This window comes from Sorex fumeus, unplaced genomic scaffold (assembly GCF_029834395.1).
Source record: "Sorex fumeus unplaced genomic scaffold, SorFum_2.1 ptg000047l, whole genome shotgun sequence".
Taxonomy (NCBI): Eukaryota; Metazoa; Chordata; class Mammalia; order Eulipotyphla; family Soricidae; genus Sorex; species Sorex fumeus.
The window spans coordinates 40,533,205-40,555,719 of NW_026606104.1; the positions used below are offsets into that span (position 1 = coordinate 40,533,205).

At 45.2% G+C, this 22,515-nt stretch overlaps 1 protein-coding gene across 1 annotated transcript; it reads right to left on the reverse strand.

Moving 5' to 3' along the window:
* Positions 1–7,914: 7,914 nt before the first annotated feature.
* CNR2 (cannabinoid receptor 2) lies at positions 7,915–8,985 on the reverse strand. Its single transcript, XM_056123773.1, has one exon. It carries the CDS (start codon positions 8,983–8,985, stop codon positions 7,915–7,917), a length of 1,071 nt encoding a protein of 356 aa, XP_055979748.1.
* Positions 8,986–22,515: the final 13,530 nt, after the last annotated feature.

Consider the following 22,515-nt stretch of genomic DNA (forward strand, 5'->3'; position numbering starts at 1 on the left):
CTGCCTCTGTGGCAGGGCATTCCCCCTTGTTCTCTCTCTCTCCTTTTGGGTCCTGTGGTTTGCAAGAGAGGCATTGAGTGGCAATCATGTTTGGTCTATAGTCTACTTTCAGCATGCTTCTCCCATCCTGGGAGGATCCTCCCAACACCCTTTATTTGGTGCTCCCTTCTCTATCTGAGAAAAGCCTATTATCTAAAGAATGCTTCTTGTTATCTAAAGAATGCCTCTTACATGTCAGGTTTAAGCGAGCGAAGGTTACACAACACAGGTGTTCTTGATCAGTGGTTTCCTCAAGGTAGTCTTGCTGTGTGGTCTTTAGAGGACTGGCCCGAGTCTATGATGGAGGATAGCCATTACATTTTTTTAATTGTACTATTGTAACATAGTAACAATAGTGTTATTTTTTTCTTTTTTGGGGTCACACCCAGAGATGCTCATGGGTTACTCCTGGCTCTACACTCAGGAATTACTCCTGGCAGTGCTTGGGGGACCATATGGGATCCCAGGGATTGAACCTGGGTCGGCTGCTTGCAAGGCAAATGCCCTACTCACTGTACTATCACTCTGGCCCCCAATAGTGTTAATATTTATGATAGCGGTATATCAAGTTACTATACCCCTCCCACCCAGAACCCTTTACTCATGTCTTTTATTAGAATTTGTTTTAGTCCATATTACAAATTCTATGCTCCAGCAAAAACACCATCACCACTGCTCATGCAATCTTGTTGACTTTGCAAACAATTTTGTTTGATGGTCTCTTAAAGCAATTGCTGTTGGGCCCAGTGTACTCATTCATGATAGGGAGCAGAATTTCTCTTTAATGACTATCTGACTTCATTTGAAAATAACTCCACACATGTCAATTTGCCACAAAGACATCTGGAGTAAAATGACTCTGTTCAAAAATTTTTTTCCAGAAACTTATATGCATCGACTTTAAGTGCACCTTTGAGTCTCTATGTTGCACATGGGCAGGGGATATGACTCAAACAGTGGAGCATGTGCCTAGCATGTCTGAGGCCTGAGTTCCATCCCTAACACTTCAGGCTCCATTCTCTAGCACTGCCAGGCTGAGAGCCAGCCCTTGAGATCCCACCTCTGGATGGTGTATGGAGTATTGCTGAGAGTGACCCTGGGACCCCCACCTTGTTACACTGGGTGTAACTCCAGTTCAAAAATGGAGAGAGAGAGAAAGAGAGAGAGGGAGAGAAAGAGGGAGAGAGAGAGAGGAGAGGAGAGGAGAGGAGAGGAGAGGAAAGGAGAGGAGAGGAGAGGAGAGGAGAGGAGAGAAGAGGGGAGGGCAGGGAAGAGGAGAAGAGGAGAGGAGAGAAGAGGAGAGGAGAAGAGAGGAGAGGAGAGGTGAGGGGTGGGGAAGAGAGGGAAGGGAAGAATGGGGGAGGGAAGAGGGGAGGGGAGAGAGAAGACTATGCTCAGTTGGATCAGTAGTATAGCCAGTAGGGAGTTTGCCTTGCATGCAGCCTACCAGGTTCGATCCCAAGAGTCCCATACAGTCCACCAGGAGTGATCTCTGAGTACAGAGATCCAGAAGCCAGCCCTGAGCACAGCTGGGTATGGCCTCAAAACAAATAAACAAAAAAGACTATGCTGCCCCTCATGATCATGAGTCAAGAGCCCTGCAGCCATGTATGTGACCTCCAATGAGTCCACCAAAGATTGCACACTCCACAGCCAAGCATGTGTGTGACCTCTGGTCCTCACAGTGAACAAAAACACAAAGGGAGAGGAAGAGGGCTTGGCTATGCTGGTCTCACTGACCCTGGGTCTCCAGGGGTGCATATGGAGCTCATCTAGTGGAAAAGCCAAAGTACGAATTGCACTCAGCACTGCCTATGACATGACTTGCACAGACGTGCACATTTAGTCTAGGAGAAACCTACTGGATTAAATGGTGGTGTCTCCCCAATAATTAAAAAATATTTTAAATTGTTTTTGTGTATGGGCCATGCTCACCAGTGCTCAGAGCTTCTGGCTCTGTGCTCAGGTATCATTCATTCCTCAAAGGACTAAGGGGAACGAACATATGTGGTGTCAGGGATTGAACGTGGGCTGGCTGTGTGCAAAGCAAGAGCCTTACCTCCTGTTCTATCGCTTTAGCCCCTCCCTCCAATTTTCACATTCACTGGGAACCTTCGTTTTTATTTTTGTGTTGGAGTCACACCCTGAAATGCTTAGGTACTACTTCTAGCTCGGTGCTTCCAGACCAGATGGTGCTGGGGATCCAACCTGGGCCTCTCAGGAGGAAAGCAGACACCCTAAAAGTCCTCTGATCTATCTCCCCAGTTTCTCAACATCTGAATGTGACGTTATTTAGAAGCAGAGTCTTTGCAGACATAATTTGTTAAGTCAGGATGAAGTCATGTTGAATTAGAGTATGTTCTAACCCAATAACTAGTGTCCTTAAAAGAAGACACTAAAGGACCAAGGTGGGGGAAAGGTTTGTGAGGGCAGAGGCAGAAGTTGGAGTGTTGGTATCGGCAGCACTATCAGATAGAGGAGTAGATAAAGATTCCTCCCCTAGAAACCTGGGCCAGTGCATGACTTTGATGACACCTTGACTTTGGACTTTTACCCTCTAGGATGACAAAGGAATAAATTTCTGCTCCTTTAAGCCACCCAGTTTGCTGCAGGAAATTAACACAGAGACATAAAACATGGCAAGAATCAATGCTGAGTTAAGGCGGCAGAAATCTGATGTTTGAGAAATCTAATACTACTTTTTTTCTAATACTACTTCTAATCAAGCATAATTTGATTGAACTACACCCAGAGGTTAGCCTTAAGAGGAAAACATAAAAAAAAATGGGTCAGAGATAGTACAGCAGGTGCTTGCCTTGCATGCAGTTAACCTGTATGATTTGTGGTATAACATTTGGTTCCCCAAGTCCCATCAGTAGTAATCCCTGAGTACAGAGTCAGGAGTAAACCCTGAACACAGCTGAGTGTGGCCCAAATTAAGAATAATTTTTTTTTAGATTGTTTAATTATTTTATTTTTTATTAGTGAATCACCGTGAGGTACAGTTACAGACTTACAAACGTTCATGCTTGCTTTTCAATCATACAATGATCGAGCACCCATCCCTCCACCAGTGCCCATTTTCCACCACCAATGGTTCCAGCATCCTTCCCAGCACCCCCACCCCACCCCATCCCCTCCACCCCAACCTACCTCTGTGACAGGGCATTCCCTTTTGTTCTCTCTCTCCTTTTGGGTGATGTGGTTTGCAATAGAGGTATTAAGTGGCCATCATGTTTGGTCTATAGTCTACTTTCAGCCTGCATCTCCCATCTCGAGTGGGCCATCCTAGTACCCTTTACTTGGTGGTCCCATCTCTATCTGAGCTGCCTTTTTGTCCCTGCATGGGAGGCCGGTTTCTAAACTGTGGAGTAATCCTCCTGGTACTTATGTCAACTATTCTTGGATATTAGTCTCCCATTCTGTTACTTAAGAATAATAATTGTTAAAAGACCAGGAGACTGTTATGCCCACAATTAGCCTCTGGGCACCATCTTAGAACATCAACAGCCCTGGCCTAGAGACATAGAAGTAAGTTCCAGATGACATTACAGCACTGGAGATCTCTCCAGGCCCCATACCGAGCCAATATCACTGGGACACCCCAGATGGAGCGGTCCATCTGCTCCCCAGATGGAATCCCAGTGACCAAGAGCTTTCAAAGCAAGGTTCAGGTGTGTGGGCTAAGGACTAAATCTCCAGGCTGCATGGTGGCAGAGGAACTGGGGTGTCCCTCCCCAGGTCACCACCTGCCCAGAAGACTGGCTGTCACGCCCACAATTTGCCTCCAGATACCATCTTAGCGCACCAACAGTCCTGGCCCAGAGGCTCCCAATTGAATCCCAAAATGGATTCGTGCCATACAGAGATGTCTCTGGAACTCATTTACAATCTAGAAATTTACATTTACAATTGCTCCTGCATGAGCTCTCGTGCTCTCGTGATATTTTAAATGAGCTATGGAAAATATATTATCTAGTGTCTGCCCCTGGCAGGTAGGCTTGAATGGTGGTAGAAAAATTTGAGCAAAATTAATGCCCCAAATTAGAGAGAGAGTATTGGGGAAATTGTCTGCCGTAGAGGCAGGGTGAGGACTGCAATGTGTATGTATGTGAGGGCGATGATACTTGGGATATTGGTGGTGGAAAATGTGCACCGGCGGAGGAATGGGTGTTTCATCATTGTATGACTGAATTTCAAACATGAAAGCTTTGTAACTCTATCTCACGGTGATACTGCACTGTTGCACCGTCCTCCCATTGTTCATCGATTTGCTCAAGCGGGCCCAGTAACATTGTGAGACTTGTTGTTACTGTGTTTGGCATATCGAATACGTCACAGGTAGCTTGCCAGGCTTTGCCGTACACGGTGATACAATACAATAAAAAAGTAATGTAGAGTTCATGCCCAATTCAATCAGCTTAATCAATGGCTGAACAAATAGCAGTACTCCTACATTATTTTAAAAAAAAAAAGGCAGGAGAGGTAGTAAAGGAGAAAAGGCACTTGCCATGCATGCAGCTGCTATGACCTTGACTCTGGTTCAACCACCTCCGGGATCATATATGAGTTCCTGAGCACCACAGGGGTCATTCCTTAGCACAGAACCAGGAATACTCCTTGAGCACCACCATGTGTGGATCCCACCCATTAACCCACAAAAAAACAGAGGGCATATTGGATTCACAAGAACTGAATTGTAAACTTCAGCTTTGGTACATTGTGTAAACACAAAGGGGCAGTGGTGCTCTATCTTTCCCGCTGCCTGTGGTCGGCAGTCTCAGCCCACTTCCCCCACCCCGGGGAGGCAAAGGAGCAAACAACGGTCAGGCTGGTTGGTGTCAGTTGCAGTTTATTCCACTTCATTCTCCTTCTGGCTCTGGAATCCCCCAGTCCCCTCTTACAGCCTAGTTAAATCCCCCAGCATGAAGGGTTGGAGTAACAATTACACATAGGGATCATCATACAATCAGCAGATGTAAGGTCCTTCCCTCAGGGGAAGCTACTTCCAGGACAGATTCTTATCTAGCAAGATGACTGGCCTAAAGGCAAATATGGGTGTGTTTCTCTTCTCCTTAGTCCAGCAAACATATAAACATTCATAATAATCATTTTGTATGAACACAGTAAGAGATACAATAAGTTTATAGAATTGCTCTCTTGGGGTCACCTCCATCTCAGACTACAGTGCTCAGGCCAAATTAGTCCTTCCTATCCTTAGCAGGGTCCTAATCTTCTTGTCACTTTTGGATCATGACAGCATTTGTCTATGACCATGCTCTCAACATATAGTTGAGTTTCGTGGCGCTTTGACCTGGCCCATTTCGATGCCAGGGTAGCTCACAGCTTACCCTGGGTCCATTCAGTCCCTCATCGGGACCCTGCTTTTGGGGTGCTAGGAACTAAGAGCAACTGAGGCTTGAGTCAAGAAAGCAGATAGATGCCCAGGAGGGAATGTTATTCGGAGTCTTAACTCCCAAGTTACAAAAGCATTATATTAATTGTCCTCCTGTGTCTATATGAAAAGGACATTGCTCTAAACTATTCAAAAGACTTAAGGAGAGGAGAGAGACAATATTTCGCTCATACATATAAAATCATGTATTTCTGAGGAATTTGATCTTACAAGTTAACAGAGTCTGATTGGAGGAAAAAGGTGATAGACTGGTTGGGGAAGAAAGCATAGAGGAGTTTACAGATAAACACAGTGAAATGGAAGTTCCTCAGGAGCACTGTGATAAACCTGAGCTCCTTGTGGCAAGGGAAACAGGATATGCCAGTGTCATCCTAACATGTTGAGACCTACATTCCAATAAACACAGAGGAATGGAGGTGCTTCAGGAGCACTGTGATGATATCACCCTAAAAACCTAAGCTCCCTGTGGCAGAAGAGAATGGGCATACCAATGTTATCCTCAGTACATAGGAACAGAGTGTCCTCAGGTAATGATTTTACCTCTTAGAGTTTCATCATCTATAAAATCAGGATACAAGAACATCTTCGTCAGGTTATTATGAAGATTAAATGAAAGATGGTGTTTAATAACACTTGACTCTGTGCCTGATACAAAGCAATGTTCAATAAGAGCCAGCCAGCATTTGAGAGCATAGCACACAGTAAATCTACTCCACTCAAACTTGACTCATCACATTCCTATCACATGACCCTGATGACTTCCTTCCTTGTTTCAATATTCTCTTTGTGTGTGTGTGTGTGTATGTGGTGTGTATGTGTGTGGGGGGGGGGACACACCTGTAGAGCTCAGGGCTGACTCCTGGCTCTGCACTCAGGGATCACTACTGGCAGATTCAGGAGGCCATCTGGGGAGTCAGGGATTGAACTTGGGTCGGGCTTGTACAAGGCAAATGTCTTACTCGTTGTGCTAGCTCTCTGGCCCCAGTAAATCATCTCTTCCATTTATTGACTCTCTTTATCAGAATCTACAATGTTAGCCTCTGAGGCAGGATTCGTATCTCTTTTATGGCTGAGTTTGCAGGACGGGGGACAGAGACAACCTGTATTTGTGCGATGTATGAATGAGAGAATGACTTGTGAGTGACATGTTGCCTTGGAACTATGAAATGGAGGCACATTTAATTGCTTTATTTTTATTCCATATGAAATAATTATATGCATATTTATCTGCAATCATTTCCACCATCAACAATTTCTCTTTCCTACTGTTTGAAGTCCTTTCAGAAGGAATCAAGCTTTCTGATCCGGCTACTTTGGCACGTTACACTACAAAAACACAGAACTGAATTCTTGTTGGCGACACAGGATGGTGGCTTGTCAACCCCGTGCCTTGAACATTTGAAGGGAATTTATCCCTCCTCCACTGGCTCTGGTTATCTTATCATATGTGGAGGGGACAAGAAACTGAAATGAGGGATGACTGGGAATGTTTGGGGACTCATAACATCTTTGTGAATAGCTTTCTTCCGCTTGGAGTTGGGACACTGCCTAACTCCAGACAGGAATTCACAAAGTCATAAAGATGAAGATTGTGTGTATCCAGTAATTCCTGCTCCACACCCCCTGTATTACCTAGGGACTTAAGGGGTCAAGAGTCTGTGAGAGGGGAGTGTCAGCCAGGGGCACCCCCTAATATCAAGACGCACTGAACTGGAGGCTCTAAATGAGATGGATCCATGTCTGGTCCTCCTTAAACATAGCCCCTAACCCCATCTCCCTATGGAAGAGTGAGCTGAAGGTGAGACTCTCAAAGGCCCAGAAATAAGGTGGCCACAATTAAGCAGGAAGAAGGCTAGCCAGACATCTCACTGGATATCCAGAGATCCTGAGAGATTCATTCATCATTCTCAGATTTCCTCCAAGTCTATGGCTGAACCTGAAGGCATCTCTGGTCTTATAGGTGGCCACTAGGCCATTTTGTTGGAAGGTTTTCCTGACTGATGTGCACTGAGCCTGATCTGAGCCCTTTGGTTTGTTTACTTTTAAATTTTTGGGCTACACTTGGCAATGTTCAGAGGTTGGTTACTCCTGGCTCTGTGCTCAGGGATCATTCCTGGCAGGGCTTAGGGTTTCAGGGATCAAACCCAGGTGGTTTGTATGCAAGGCAAATCCCCTAACCGCTGTACTATCACTCTAGGCCCTGCTCCTGGCCTTTTGCCTCCTGCCCACCTTGCCATTTCTCTTGGAGCCTAGTGACTATGCGACCCACTGTGTGGAGCAGCATAGTCAGACTGTCCTCTAGGGGGCAGTCCCTATACCTTTCAACCAAAGGTTAAGTGTCCAGCCTCCAGGATGGCTTCAGGTAAGAGGGCCAGGATCTCACTCTCTCCTCTGGAGAGTGAATTAATTTCTGACTTGGCTTGCTTCAAACTGAGAAAGATGCTTCCTCAGCAGTCAGATCAGAAGAGCTCTTTGGAATCTGTCCTCTTGGTGATTTTTCCATCTGCCACTGTCTCAGAGAGGGAGGACTTCTGGACATCGTCTTGTCCTTCAGACCCAAGGCCCCTTATGTGCTTCTTCCAGCGAGCCAGAAAGTGGTGAGCAGAGGAACGGATCTCCCCGCTCCTCAGCGCATAGATGATTGGGTTGATCATGGAGTTGACCAGGCAGAGCAAAGAGCAGAAAGCAAAGACCTTCTTGACCTGGTCACTTAGAGTGGCAGCCAGGCTGTAGACCATGAGGACCAAGACGGGAAGCCAGCACAGGAAAAGCACAGCCAGCACTAAGCCTAGGGTCCTGGCCAACCTCATATCCAGTCTCATTCGGACCATTCCTGGCACATGCCCATCCTGGTACTCAGCCAGGCTGGCCTCATGCTGATGGGCCTTCCAGAGGACATGCCCATAGGTATAGATGATGCCCGAGAAGAGGAAGGCGATGAACAGAAGCCAGCCCAACAGATAGTTACTGGGGACCAGTGGGAAAAGCTCAGAGCAGGGACGGGGACAGCAAGTCCACCCCATGAGGGGCAGGTAGGAGACGAATGCTGAGAGGAACCACGTGATGCCCAGAGCCATCAGAGCCCTCTCAAGGGTGAGTAGAGCCTTGTATCCTAATGGGTGGCACAGACAGAGGTAACGGTCAATGGCGGTCAGCAGCAGGCTGCCTACAGAGGCAGTGAAGGTCATGGTCACGCTGCCTATCTTCAGCAGGAACATGGCCTTGGAATCCATATTATGGAAGACATGGAAACTTACAAAGTTGCAAGCAAAGATGATACTAGCCAGGAAGTCAGCTGCAGCCAAGCTGCCAATGAACAGGTAGGAGGGCTTCCTGCGGAGCCGGCGGGTGGACAGGATCAGGTAGAGCACAGCCAGGTTCTCCAGGGCACTGACCAGGCCCAGGCTGGTGCATAGCACCGCCACAGCGACCTTCTGGGAACTACTCAGGACCATGTACTCCTTCATGGGGTTGAAATCCAATCCATTCATGGAGCCGTTGGCTGCCTCTGTCACCCAGCATTTCTCCATGGGTGTGTGCCTCCGTTTCTACTGGACTCTCTAAGAAGCCCGTGCTGCAGTACAATGAGAAGAAATGACCTTTTCAGTTATGCAATATTGACCTCATATACTCAGTAACTCTAACCCAAGCCAGACCTGTGTGGACAGATCATGTGTTGAAATAGCACTCATGCTTTGTTCCTCTATATTTGGTTCTTCTATATTCTAATAGGGCATTGAGTTTGTACTCGGGAGTGATGTAGAAATTTAAGAAGCAGAAGTGGCTTATGAGCTTGGGGGCTTTTTGCTTTTAACCCTAACACTTCTCTTTGAAAACAAGATAAATCTAGAGTCGAAAAATCAAGAAGAAATTAAAACTAAAAAAAAAAAAAAAGAGTTATGTTGAAATGTTTTGTTTTTGTGTTATTTTTTTTTGTTTTGTTTTATTTTGTTTTTGCTACATTCAGCAACACTCAGGGCTTTCTTCTGGCTCTGCACGCAGAGATCAGCTCTGGCAGGACTAAGGGGACTAATTAGGGTGCTGGGCATTGAACCTGGGTTAGCCCTGTGCAAGGCAAATGCCCTACCTGCTGTACTGTAGCTCTAGCTCCATTGTTGAAGTATTTTTTTTTTTGCATGAGGGGTTTCGTTAGGTTTGGTTTGCCAGTTTTGATATGATGCTCACATTTTGTGGAGGAGGAATTTGGGACACATGAGAGTTCAGGACTTACTCTTGATTCTGTGCTCAGGGATCACTCCTGGTGGTGCTCAGGGGATCATATACAGTGAAACAGGAGTTGACTGAATACAGGGAAAGCACCTTTCTTCTTGCACTATCTCTCCAGTCCTGATGCTGACATTTTAACAACTACTTAGGGATAAAAGACAGATTTTTATTTCAAAATTGATTTGGCTGTCAGAATATGGAAACTTGGCTAAAAATTAAATATTCAGGACTATCCTGGATATGACTCCTCAGATTCATCACAGTGAACTCTGAATAGAACTTTCATGAGTTTTTGTTGGGGGGGCTATACTTGGCAGTTCTAAGGCATTATTTTTGGTGGTGCTTGGGGGACAGCATTCAGTGCCAGGGACCAAACTAGGATTGGTTGTGTGCAAGGCAAACTCATTAAGCACTGTACCCTAGTCCCTAATTTTTTTTTGCCAGGGGCGGGGGAATGGCGTGGGAATACCTGGTGATGCTCAGAACTTACTGCATGCACTCAGTATTAACTCCTGTCAGGCTCAGAGAACCACATGAGATGCCGATGGTCTAATCTGGGTCAGCCACATGCAAGACAAGTGCCCTATCCACTGTATTATCACTCAGGTCCTAGAATTTTTTTTTATAACTGAAACAGGAAGACAAATAAATGGTTAGGGGTAACTGGCAATGAGTCAGGAAGCAAGCCAAGATGGGATCTAAAGAAGTCACTCTGCCATTATTCCTAAAGTAGTCTCAAAAGCACGAAGATAGACCACCTCTCCAGACAGAGGAACCAAGGCCCATATGATTCAACTGGTGTCAGCGATGTTCTGGAGAAGGCTGGAACCCCTCAGAGAAGTTTCCTCAGAAAAAAAAAGGCTGTGATAAGAAGTTGAAAGAAGCTCCTTCCCTTAAAAGCTTCCTAGTGACAGATTCTTATCTACATGGAAAGCCCCGACTGGGGAAATTGGGGGTAAACATGTTAAACCAATTCAGCACAGGCAAGCAGGTCTCAGCCTCATCCTAGGGTTGGCTTGTATGTGTGCTCTGGACGCTCTCTCTTCTGGAGAAGCCTTGTTTTTTCTTGGGTGCCCCCCCCACTCCTCTCTCCCTCTCTCTCTCCCTCTTCCTCTTCTGCTCCCTCTTTGTATAAAGAAAACTGTTTTATTTCACTGTTCATCTCATTCTAAAGTTTATTTTCTGTGAAAGTAAATGATAGGCCCAAGATTCTGGTGGAGGTCAGGACTTACTTTCCTTTTCCTGTGAAGGGCAATTAACTCCTCATTCCAATTTGGGCCATGGCTCCCAGAGAACTGCAGGTGGAGACCAAGTACAGCTTAATGGCCACTCAGCGGGGCTGGTGGGATACCAGAATCCAGGCCAGGTAGGTACCCATGACGACTTTACCACTCCAAACTAGGCACTACTTCAGGGAGTCTGAGGTAGTGGAACAGGAAGGTGGGAGCACTCTCTACTGAGGCTACTACTTCCCTCACTCCCACTTCTTCTACCAACGTCATTTGCGGAAGCAAGTCACTTATATCATGACTTCTTTTGGGGGGACAGAATCCAGAGTCTCATATGTGTGGGATATATGTTTTACCACATCCCAGATTCACAAATAGAATTTTAAAAGTAAATTAGTTCTATACCCACATATATCTTAACAAATCTTTGGAATTCCCGAGACAAGAGAAAAACAATAAAAACTCTCAGGAAGAGATGGCACAATATCTGAAGAGCAAGCATAATTTTAAAAAATTTCTTTTTAATGTGTCAAGCAAGCATAATTTAAAAAAATTTCTTTTTAATGTGTCCAGCAAGCATAATTTAAACGATTTTCTTTGTTACGTGTCCAGCCCATGGGCTGGACACGTAATGAGATTTAGAGATGACTGCTGGGCTAGAGCTGTTACCGACTGGATTCCACGGGACGTCAAAAGACCACATGGCCACCCACCTACAAGATGGTCAGATTTCTTCGTCAAGACCCTGAATGATCGGTTTGAAGTTCTTCATGTTCCTAGAATGAACAGACGCCACTGGGCTACACTAGTACGCGACAGGGATGAATGGAGACGTTACTGGAGCCTGCTCAAGCAAATCGATGAGTAACGGGAAGTCAAGTGATCAAGTGATCTTTTTTAGTTTTTGGGCTTACTCCTGGCTCTGTGCTCAGAGATCACTCCTGATAGTGCTGCTCAAACATATGCAGTGCTGAAGCCCAAACCTGGGTTGGCTTCTAGCAAGGCAAAGCACCTTCCTCACTGTACTGTCTTTCCAGCCCTTATAATTTCGTTTTAAAGTAGATTTTCCAATAGCAATAACAGTAGCCAAGAAGACAGTGGAGGGAAAAGTTAAACTATCATTCAAAGTAAAGGAATATAAGTAGGATGATGTGCTAACAGATCTTCTCTGAAGGCACGTGAAAGATACATCCAAAGAAGCAAATTCCACAGAGAGAAGAAGGAGGTGTGTGTAGATAAGTTGACCAATGCATGATCAAAATAAATAAATTAAAACAGAAACATACATACAAAGCAATCATCACCATTATCATCACTGATTTTGAGGGTATAGAAACAAAGAGGAAACAAAATGATGAGTGACAACAGGACAAGCCTACAGAGCGATAAGCCCACAGAGAGCTAAAACTGGTTAGGAAAGATGCCAAGTGGCGAACTCATCTGATTTACACTTAAAAGAATCTGGCACTGGGCTGGAGAGATAGTATTGCAGAGAGGGCACTAGGCTTGCATGTGGCTAACCCAGGGTGGATGTTTCTGGCATCCCATCTGTTTGTATGATCCCTTGCAGGGATGATTGCTGAGTGCAGAGCCAAAAGTAAGCCCTGAGCATCTGGTGTGGCCCCCAAATAAAAAAACAAAACAAAACAAATAAACAAAATAAGCAAAAATATCCTTTGCTTAGTCTACTACACTACAGTAGTCCTTTACGAGGCTCCCCATTCTCATCACATATACTTGAAATATAACATTATATTAATTTCAGAGGTATGGACTTACTGCTTTTGATTTTTGGTTTGCTAGTTTGTTTGGGGGGCATGCCTAGTGGTGCCTATGGGCTACTCTGGTGCATGGTTGGGTTGGTTGCTCCCGGCGGTGCTTAGGGTAGCAGGCAGCATTGGGGAACCTATCACAGGATTCAGACATGTGCACTAAACTTTTGAGTTATACCCCTGTGGGTTCCGTGATTTTATCGAGGTACCCCTCCCTTTTGCCTAATTTCAACACAATAACCATGGTGATGATTTTAAAGTGTCTGAATACGCTATATATGAAATTCTTTTTGTTGATATTATCAGAAGCAGGTTCAAGTGGGGATAATTGACCTGCTACAGGATGTTGGTAAGAATAATATGCCTTCAGGGCTGGAGTGATAGTACATTGGATAAGGCACTTGCCTTGGATATGGCTGACTTGGATTTGGTTCCCAGCATCCCATTTGGTTAGTCTCCTAAGCCCCTCTAGCAGTGACCCCTGAGCAGAATCAGGAGTCAGCCCTGAGAACAACTGGGTGTGCACACAAAAAGAGTAGTATGCCTGGCACATCACTCAATAAATAACAGCCCTGTTTTCATTTCAGCATTTCACTTTGGAATAACAGGACAAGGGTGGGATGAATGACAATATAATCCTTTTCCAACTCCCACCTTCCCCCCTGCTCCTTCCTCTCTACTCCCCTGTTCCAACCCCCGACCCTATGCCAGTGACTCTTGCCCCACATTTCCCTTCCCACCAGAGAATGCTTACCCCAGAGTCCAGCTTAGAAGAGGATGCCAGCCAGTGGCAGCGGGGAGTGCGAAGGCAGCTGGCAGTTGTGACTCAAGTTCACCCACGCCTTGAGTGACCACCGGTTTGTGGTTACTGGCCAAAGCAGATCAGGGCAGCTGAGGAAGGCGTTTGGAGGACCATGTCCCACAGCAACAGGATGTTCAGGGTACCAGGAAACCAGCTCCTGGCTGCCTGTCTTCCACCTGGGCAGATAGAAATCCTGTTTGGAGTCAGAACATTTAACTTCTAGAAGCTGCTTCCTTCAGGAAAGCCCTTGTCAGAAAGCTCAGCAGAGGTCCAGTATTTACTGGACCGAGCAGGGATCTAGTTACACCTCAGCCACAACCTGTCACGTGATTTTGGGCAAGTCTTTATACTGAGTTTCTTTCTTTCTATCTTCTCTTTCTTTCTTTCTTTCTTTCTTTCTTTCTTTCTTTCTTTCTTTCTTTCTTTCTTATATTTCTCCCTCCCTCCCCCCTCCCTCCCTCCCTCCCTCCTTCCCTCCCTCCCTCTTTCCCTCCCTCCCTCCCTCCCTCCCTCCCTCCCTTCCTTCCTTCCTTCCTTCCTTCCTTCCTTGCTTCCTTCTTTCCTTCATTTATTCCTTCTTTCCTTCCTCCCTCCCTATCTTCCTGAGGTCATTCCTGGCAATCCTCAGTCTGGTGCTGTAGGCCAGAAGTTCTGGTGCTCTGCCCAGCAATACTGTGCTGCTTGGGCCGGGTGATACCAAGGGGCCACCAGAGCTTAATCTGATGACACTCTGCAGTCTGTGCAGTGTTAGAGATGAACTAAAACCTCAAGCAGGCAAGGCAGGTGCTCCAGCCCTTTGAACACTCTCCCCAGCCTAAGTCCAGTTTCTTCCTTTTTTCTTTCTTTGTTTTTTGGGCCACACCCGGTGATGCTCAGGAGTTGCTCCTGGCTCTGCCCTCAGGAATTACTCCTAGTGGTGCTCAGGGGATCATATGGGATACTGGGAATGAAACTTGTGTTGGTAGCATACAGGGCAAATGCCCTAACTGCTGTACTATCACTCTGGCCCCATCTATTTTCTTTCTTTCTTTCTTTCTTTCTTTCTTTCTTTCTTTCTTTCCTTCCTTCCTTCCTTCCTTCCTTCCTTCCTTCCTTTCTTTCTTTCTTTCTTTCTTTCTTTCTTTCTTTCTTTCTTTCTTTCTTTCTTTCTTTCCCACACACATCAAGGCTTATTTCTGGCTCTGTGCACAGGTATCACTCCTAGCAGAGTTCAGGGAACCATATGAAATTCTGGTTATAACGTTAGGTTGGCTGCATGCAAGGCATGCATTCTACCCACTGTATTATCACTTCACCCCCCATGTTCACTTTTTAACCAAATTTGTAAATAAGCATTTAATGAAGGTTTCATTCTCTTCAAAGTACATTTAAGGCTTTAATAGCTGTGCATTTATAAGCGGAAGGGTTTATCCTTTTTTTTTATCAGTGTATCAGTGGAATTATTAAGAATCACCAATGCGTGCAAAAACATTTTGCAATCTGATGTTGTATGAATTTGAGTGTTCAAGAGAACTCATCAACCCAGTGCTTTCTCCACCTGACTAAAATGTCAGCCTCTTCCCATGAGAACGTGGATCTGCCACAGGGTGTCCAGAACCTGCAGCCAGGGACCATGCCAAGAGTCTGCAAAGGGACCTGTTGAGTCCCTGGGAAACTGATAAGAGAAAGTGCTCTTGCAGAGAGGAATTCTGAGCGAAAGTGTGTGTGAAGATAAAGAATAGCACTGTCCCAGCTGATCTGCTTCTACTATGTTTGAAGCCAGATTAACCCCGTCTTGTGCCAGTGGCTGCTCCTTTGCAGTGAGAAGCTGAGACAGAGTCCTGTGTTTTTCTTTGAGAGAAAGGACCAGGTTCCTGTCCTTCTCCTAGTACTAAGGGATTTGGGTAGGTCCCTTCTCCTTCTAGGTTGTCCTCATCTCATATCATCTTTCGTTTGTTTGCCTTTTGTTTTGATTTTTGGATCATGCCCAGCCATGCTCAGGGGCTACTCCTGGCTAGGTGCTTGGATATTGCTCCCTGTGATGCTCAGAGGACCATGTGGTCCTGGGTCCTGAGCCTCCTTCATGCAAAGCATGCAATGCCTGCTCATTGAGCTCTCTCGCTTACCTTTTCATCTCATATTTTTTCTTTTTTTTTTCTTTTTGGGTCACACCCGGTGATGCACAGGGTTTACTTCTGGCTCATGCACTCAGGAATTCTTTCTTCTGGCGGTGCTCAGAGGACCATATAGGATGCTGGGAATCGAACCCCGGTTGGCTGCATGCAAGGCAAACTTCCTACCCACTGTGCTAATGCTCCAGCCCCTCATCTCATCTTTAAGGTGGGTTATTTTTTAGTGGTGATTACTTAACTCCTCCAGGAAACCCATCGTATTGAACCTCAATGTCTGTGGCTTTGAATAGATGGCTCTAAGTATCCAGCTCAGTACTGTATGGGCTGTGTGACATTGGGCAAGTTGTTCACCTCTTCGAGTCTTTGATTCATTCACTTGTAAACTTGAAAAAATAATACCCATATCAGATTGTTATACAGATATACTGACTTGCACCTTCATGGCTTGCATTGTAAACCTTCCATGGCTTACAGTATGAGCCTAATGAAAGGTGAGAAATTCTCAGTAGAATTAGTTTATAGATTACGTGCTTGTCTTGCCCAACCTTCTAGCAAGATTTCTATGCACTCTGCTGAAATTTAACACCATTGGTACAAAATCATCACATTAAAAATAAAAATAGGTAAGGAGAGATATTGTAAGGCACTTGCCTTGCGTGTGACAGACTCAGGTTCAATCCCCAGCATCCCATGTGGTCTCCTGAGTATCACCAAGAGTGATTCCTGAGCACAGACTTAGAAATAAGCCCTGAGCACAACTAGGTGTGCTTCAAAACACCAAGTAACTAAATAAATAAAACTTTCTGACCTGAATGTGAGATACTTCAGTAACAGACTAAGGTGACCCTCAAGACCTGCTCTCACCAGTGGCTGAGCCAGGAAGTCAAGTCCAGACATGGAAAGGGTGTCAAGACATGTTCCCTCCACATTTCTTCTCCTAATTTGCTCTGTGCTTGGAAGCACTGGGTGGTACATTTGAGATGGGTCCTAGAGTTTGGGACTGTAGGTTATTAATTGTGGGGAATTGCCCTGGATGAAGTTCTCTCTGTTTTCCCCTTATGCTTCTGGGGGATGAAACTCTCTGAGTCCTACTGTCCAGATCACTATCTACCTTTTGTTCTTTGTGTCCACTCTGCAACCTGCTTCCTGGACTGAGCTTCTCAACTGACTTGAGTAAAACTGGGTCAGGGAGATGAGCCATCTTTGTCCTTTATTCCCTTCACAATCTCTTTTTTTTCTAGATTTTTTTTTCATTTTTTATAATTTTATTTATTGAATCATCGTGAGAGCAGTTACAAAGCTTTTAGGTCTAAGTCTCGGTCATACAATGAAACACCCATACCTTCACCAGTGCCCATTCTCCACCACCAAAACCCCCAGCATACCCTCATCCCACACCCTCCCCCTACCTGTGGGGCAGATGATTTCCACATTACTCTCTCTCTCTACTTTGATCACATTCAATATTTCGACACCAGACCCAAAATTATTGAGATTTTACCCCAAAACTCAGATCTGCTGAAAAGGCAACAGTAGACAATTTGTGTTCTATTGCTGGTTATGAATAACATATGATGTCGTGCCTTCACAATCTCTTAAGGACACTACTAAACCCACAGTAGATTCTGGGCATAGATCCCTTCCTGACGGCTGGGGCTAACGTAAGCAGCCCTTAGGAGAGGGTGCCCAGAGAAGCAAGACAGCTGGATGACCCCCAAGCTACCATTCTCTATTCCAAAGCCTGTGATAGACAATGCCTCAGTCCTTGTTCACCCTAAGCCTCACTGAAAACTTTTCATCAGTGTTTCAATTCAGGAAGCCAAACTTGGGGAAAGAGGGAAGAACCACAAATGCTGGTCTAAGACTGAAAATGGATGAGAGGGTATGCAATCATTCAAGATTTTTTTGGCTTTTTGGGTCACACCTGGCAGTGCACAGGGGTTACCTCCGGCTTTGCACTCAGGAATTACTCCTGGAAGTGCTGGGGGACCATATAGGATGCTGGGAATCGAACCCAGGTTGGCTATGTGCAAGGCAAAAGCCCTACCCACTGTACTATCGCTCCAGTCCCCCATTCAAGATTTTTGATTTGTATACAGATCACCAGCTCTGCCATCCATGGGCTGTGTGACCCTGGAGAAGTTGCTCAAAGTCTCTGATCCTCACGCTCTATCTGAGACCTGAGAAATGAATGAATGCTTGGATCCTTTATTTTTTTTAATTAATTCTGTGGTGCTGAGAATCATATCTAGGGTCTCACATATGTGTTCTATGTTCCTACAATCTTGTTTTTTTAACTCCTCCCCCCAATACCTGAAATCAGGATGTACAGGATAAATTTAAACTTATTTCATATTATTTAAAACATTAAAGTTAAGCTGGGGCTGAAGACATAGTTTGTGAGGTGCTTGCCTTGCACACAACAAAGCCAGGTATGATCCCAGGCACTCCAACATGGTCCCCCAAGTCCCACCTGAACACAGAGCCAGAAATAAGGCCCGAATAATACCATCGGGTATGGCCCCCCCAAACAAATAGTTAAGCAGGATCTTGACTATTCTGTTGAACTTCAGACTGTTAATATGACATGGTAGAAAACAGAATCTGAAGTTAAGAATCAGGTCTCAGGGCTTCAGCATAGAAATAGCATAGTTATTTATTTCTCCCCCACCCCTTTTTAGGGGGGTCACGACTCATCTGAGAAGGCCTAGGGGCCCATTCTTACCAACCAAAATGGCAGCTCTAAGGATGGGATACTGCTCAGGCCCTGTGGTGCTAAGGATTACCTGGGCCACCTGAAAATGTTTAGGGGACCATGTGGTGCCAGGAACCAAACAGGGTCAGTCACATGCAAAGCATGCACCTTACCTTCATATTATCTCTGGCCCTTGGCATAACAGTGGTAGGGCATTTGCCTTGCACGCAGCCAACATGGCCAACCCGAGTTCAATTCCTCTGCCCCTCTCGGAGAGCCCGGCAAGCTACTGAGAGTATCTCGCCCGCACGGCAGAGCCTGGCAAGCTCCCCGTGACATATTCGATATGCCAAACACAGTAACAACAAAGTCTCCAATGGAGACGTTACTGGGCCCGCTCGAGCAAATCGATGATCAATATATATCTATGTTTTTATTTATTTATTTTTTTGGTTTGATTTGGTTTGGTTTTTCTTTGGGCTATACAGGTTTACTCCTGGTATTGTGTTCAGGGATCATTTCTGGCAGGGCTCTGAGCACCACATAAGGTGCTGGGAATGTAACCAGGGTTGATTATGTTCCAGGAAAGCACCCTACCTGGTGTGCTATCTCTCAGGCTCATAGCATAGTTATTTCTATGGAGAAGTCATTGACTCCCACACCTCAGAACTGATATCTGAAAAGAAGATCAGAAGGAGACAATGATGAGTCCTTGGCGTAGTAATTGTATTTCCTGCATTTTATCTCGTTTTGACTTTAATTAAATTGTTTTGCTTTGGGGGACACATCTGTGGGGAACCACACCTTACATGTCTCGGGGGCTTGAATCTTTTCAAGACAAGTGTCTTCCTGTCTGTACTTTCTCTCTGGTGAATCACTTCAACTTGAGTGCAACCTTGTAAGACTGATACTATTATTTCCCAAATTTTACAGCTGAGGGAGCTGGGGCACTGAGATGCTGAGACTTGCTTTAGGCTCTAGATCCTGTGCTCCTGTCCCTTTTTCTGAAGATGAGATAATCAGTGTGGGGTGGCGAGTCGGATCTTGTTGCCTCCTAGTCTCCCCTCACAGTCTCCAGAAGAATACTTGATCCATTAATTCCCTAATCTGGACATGCCCAGAGGAGAGTTTCGTGAAGTCTTTGCAAAAATCTCCTTCCGCTTTTCAACTACGTTACTATTATGCTCCAGCAACTTCCCTTTTTGAGAGTGAACTAACTCATGATGCCCACCTTCCGGCCGGGGATGTGACTCAAGCACACTTGCAAGTGCAGCATATATCCTGCAAGAGTGAAGCCGTGGGTTTGATCCTCAGCTCAAACATTGCTGGGTGTGGCCCCAGAGCTCCCCCACCACCATAGTAACAAAACAACACACACATTCACGCCATACTTAAATATTAGTTTGTGCAAGGCCAAAGGCTCACAGCTCACAGGTGAGGCCGGTGACATTTCTTGAGTAGCGCTGTAGCACTGTCCTCCCGTTGTTCTTCGGTTTGCTGAGTGGGCCCAGTAACGTCTCCATTGTGAGACTTCTTTTTACTGTTTTTGGCATATCGAATACGTCACGGGGAGCTTGCCAGGCTCTGCCATGCGGGCAAGATACTCTTGGTGGCTTGCTGGGCTCTCCGAGAGGGGTGGAGGAATCCAACTCGGGTCAGCCGGGTCAGCCGTGTGCAAGGCAAACGCCCTACCCGCTTGCTATCGCTCTAGCCCCATTCTTGAGTAAATAGGTTCAAATAGAGCAAGGCACTTGGCCCACATTCCACAGCACATGGAAGGCAAAGGCAGGACTTGAACTCTTGTGTTAGGACAAAGTCAGGTTTGGTGGAAGGCCAGAATGAGTTAGCTTGAGGGAGGGACCTGACAATTTTTTCTTTAGTTCGAGGGTTAAAACCCATCGCTTGTCAGCATTTCCTCTTCTGATCAGTTTCGCTCATTAATGCCTCCATTGCTGGCCTAGATTTCAGTCCCATCCCCAAGATGGGAGGATGGACAGGGATGTGGAGTCCAGAGTCTAGACTCCAGACTTCCTGCCCTCGAGGTTTCCTAGTCAGACTCACAGACCTGAACTCTGGGACCTGATCAGTCAAGCATTAGCTTCATATTCTCAGTTAAAGGGCACAAAGCTAATGAATCACTTCTTTGTCTCAGTTCTCTCATTTGTGAAATAGAAATAACAGAGTTTTTTCTCATTAGTGGTGATCGGGCATGAGAATTGAGACATTATCCTACCAATACAGTGCCCAGCACACAGTAATCCTCCATTCATGGCAGATTCTTTCCTCTCTTTCACTGTCTCTGTCTCTGTCTCTGTCTCTCTCTCTCTCTCACAAACACACACACACACACACACACCACTCGCAAATAATATTGTAGTTTCTCCTCAATTTCCCTAGCTCTTGGCTGGTTGACAATGAATGAGAAACTCAAATCCATGGTGGCTTGGAGATGTGTGTATGTGTGTGTGTGTGTGTGTGTGTGTGTGTGTGTGTGTGTGTGGTGTGTGGTATGGTGGTGGTGGTCTGGGTGAGTCCAGGAAGTAGGTACACAGTGAGGGGGAAGGGTAGATCTTTGTTAGGAGCACAGAAAAAATTGTGGCAGGGACTCTGCTAAAGAAATCAGCACCAGGCCTGGGTCTGGAGAAGTGACTCACTGGGCTGGAGCACTTGTTTTGCAGTCAAGAGCTCTGGGTTCAATCCCTGGCACTGCTGGGAGCAACACCCAAGCACTGAGCCACTAATAGCCCCTGAGCACTTCCCCAGGTGTTCAAAAACCAGATCCCCAAAAGAAGCTAGTGCTATCCAGCTCACAGTGATGGCAGAAGCCCGAGAAGCAGGAGAGAAGAATCTAGATTCGGATTCCAATTTTGGGTAGAAACAATAGCTGGATAATGTCAGGTCAAACAGTTCTCATCTCAGCAAGTTTCAGGACTGCTCCAAGATAGGGGTTGTTGAGAGCATCTCTCAGAGCCCTTCCAACTCGAAGTTGCGCAGTTGTTGGCTGCACGCAAGACAAGTGCCCTACCTGCTATGCTATCTCTCTGGCCTCCTATTAACCTTCAAATAACAAATTTAACAGAACGCTTTTCCTGTCTTGCTTACATTGTTAGATATGATATTTATGTGACCTACAAATAAATACAATGCAAAAAATTAGGACTAGAACTGTAGCTCAGTTGTAGAGCACATGCTTTACATGTATGAAGTCCTGGGTTCTATCCTTAGCACCAAAAACAAACAAAAATTAAGGGCTAGAAAGATAGTATAGGAATTAAGACACTTACCTTGCATGCAACCAACCTTGGTATATTCCCTGGTACTGCATAGTCCCCTGGGCACCAGCAGGACCATGGGCACTGAGGAGAACCACATCCTCCCATTGAACAAACATGGGTTTCCTTGACCCTGGAGGGGACCCTGGGCCTCCTGGGCATTGCTTGGGAGGTCCAAACATACCAACAATTTCTATGTATGGTATGTGAATACTTTGGGCATATTCCATTTTACAAGAGGCATACTTCAACCATTTTACTCCAAATTCATGACAGAAGGAAAGCTGTGGTTGATGAACAAACATTAATGTGATGTTTTACTGGGGATCAAACAGATATTATCAGGGGCTGAAATGTAACAAAACAATTAACAGAAATAATTTCAGTGAATTAAGGTTTTGAATTGTGGCAATTTATGTTTAAATAGCCAATTATATCTTTTTGTTTGTCAATGCTCAGGTTACTTCTGGCTCTGCACTCAGGAATTACTCCTGCTGGTGCTCAGGGGACCACATGGGATGCCAGAGATCAATCCCTTGGCTATGTGCAAGGCAAATACCTTACCCACTGTACTATCACTCTGGTCACCAATTGTATCTTTTAAAAGCAATTTTGTTTATGAAATGGCAATAGAAAGCAAATTTCTCTGTTCCTAAGTGTAAATCTCCAAATGCCTTGTAAGTGAATTCACCATCTTGTCCAATACATAAAAGAAAGAAGACATAGTCTCTGTTAAACAATCTGTGAAATTTGTAAAGCACAAGAATTTCCCTAATAAGATATATTAGGAATGTGATTACATAAATGCAATTTATAAATTCTTAGTCAATTGGCAGGGGTGTCAATAGCTTTCTTCTCTTATTTCTATTTTCAACATCAGAGTTCTTTTGCATCTTTGATTGTTGGTTTATTTATTTTATTTAAAACGTATTAGTTTTTTTTTAATTTATTT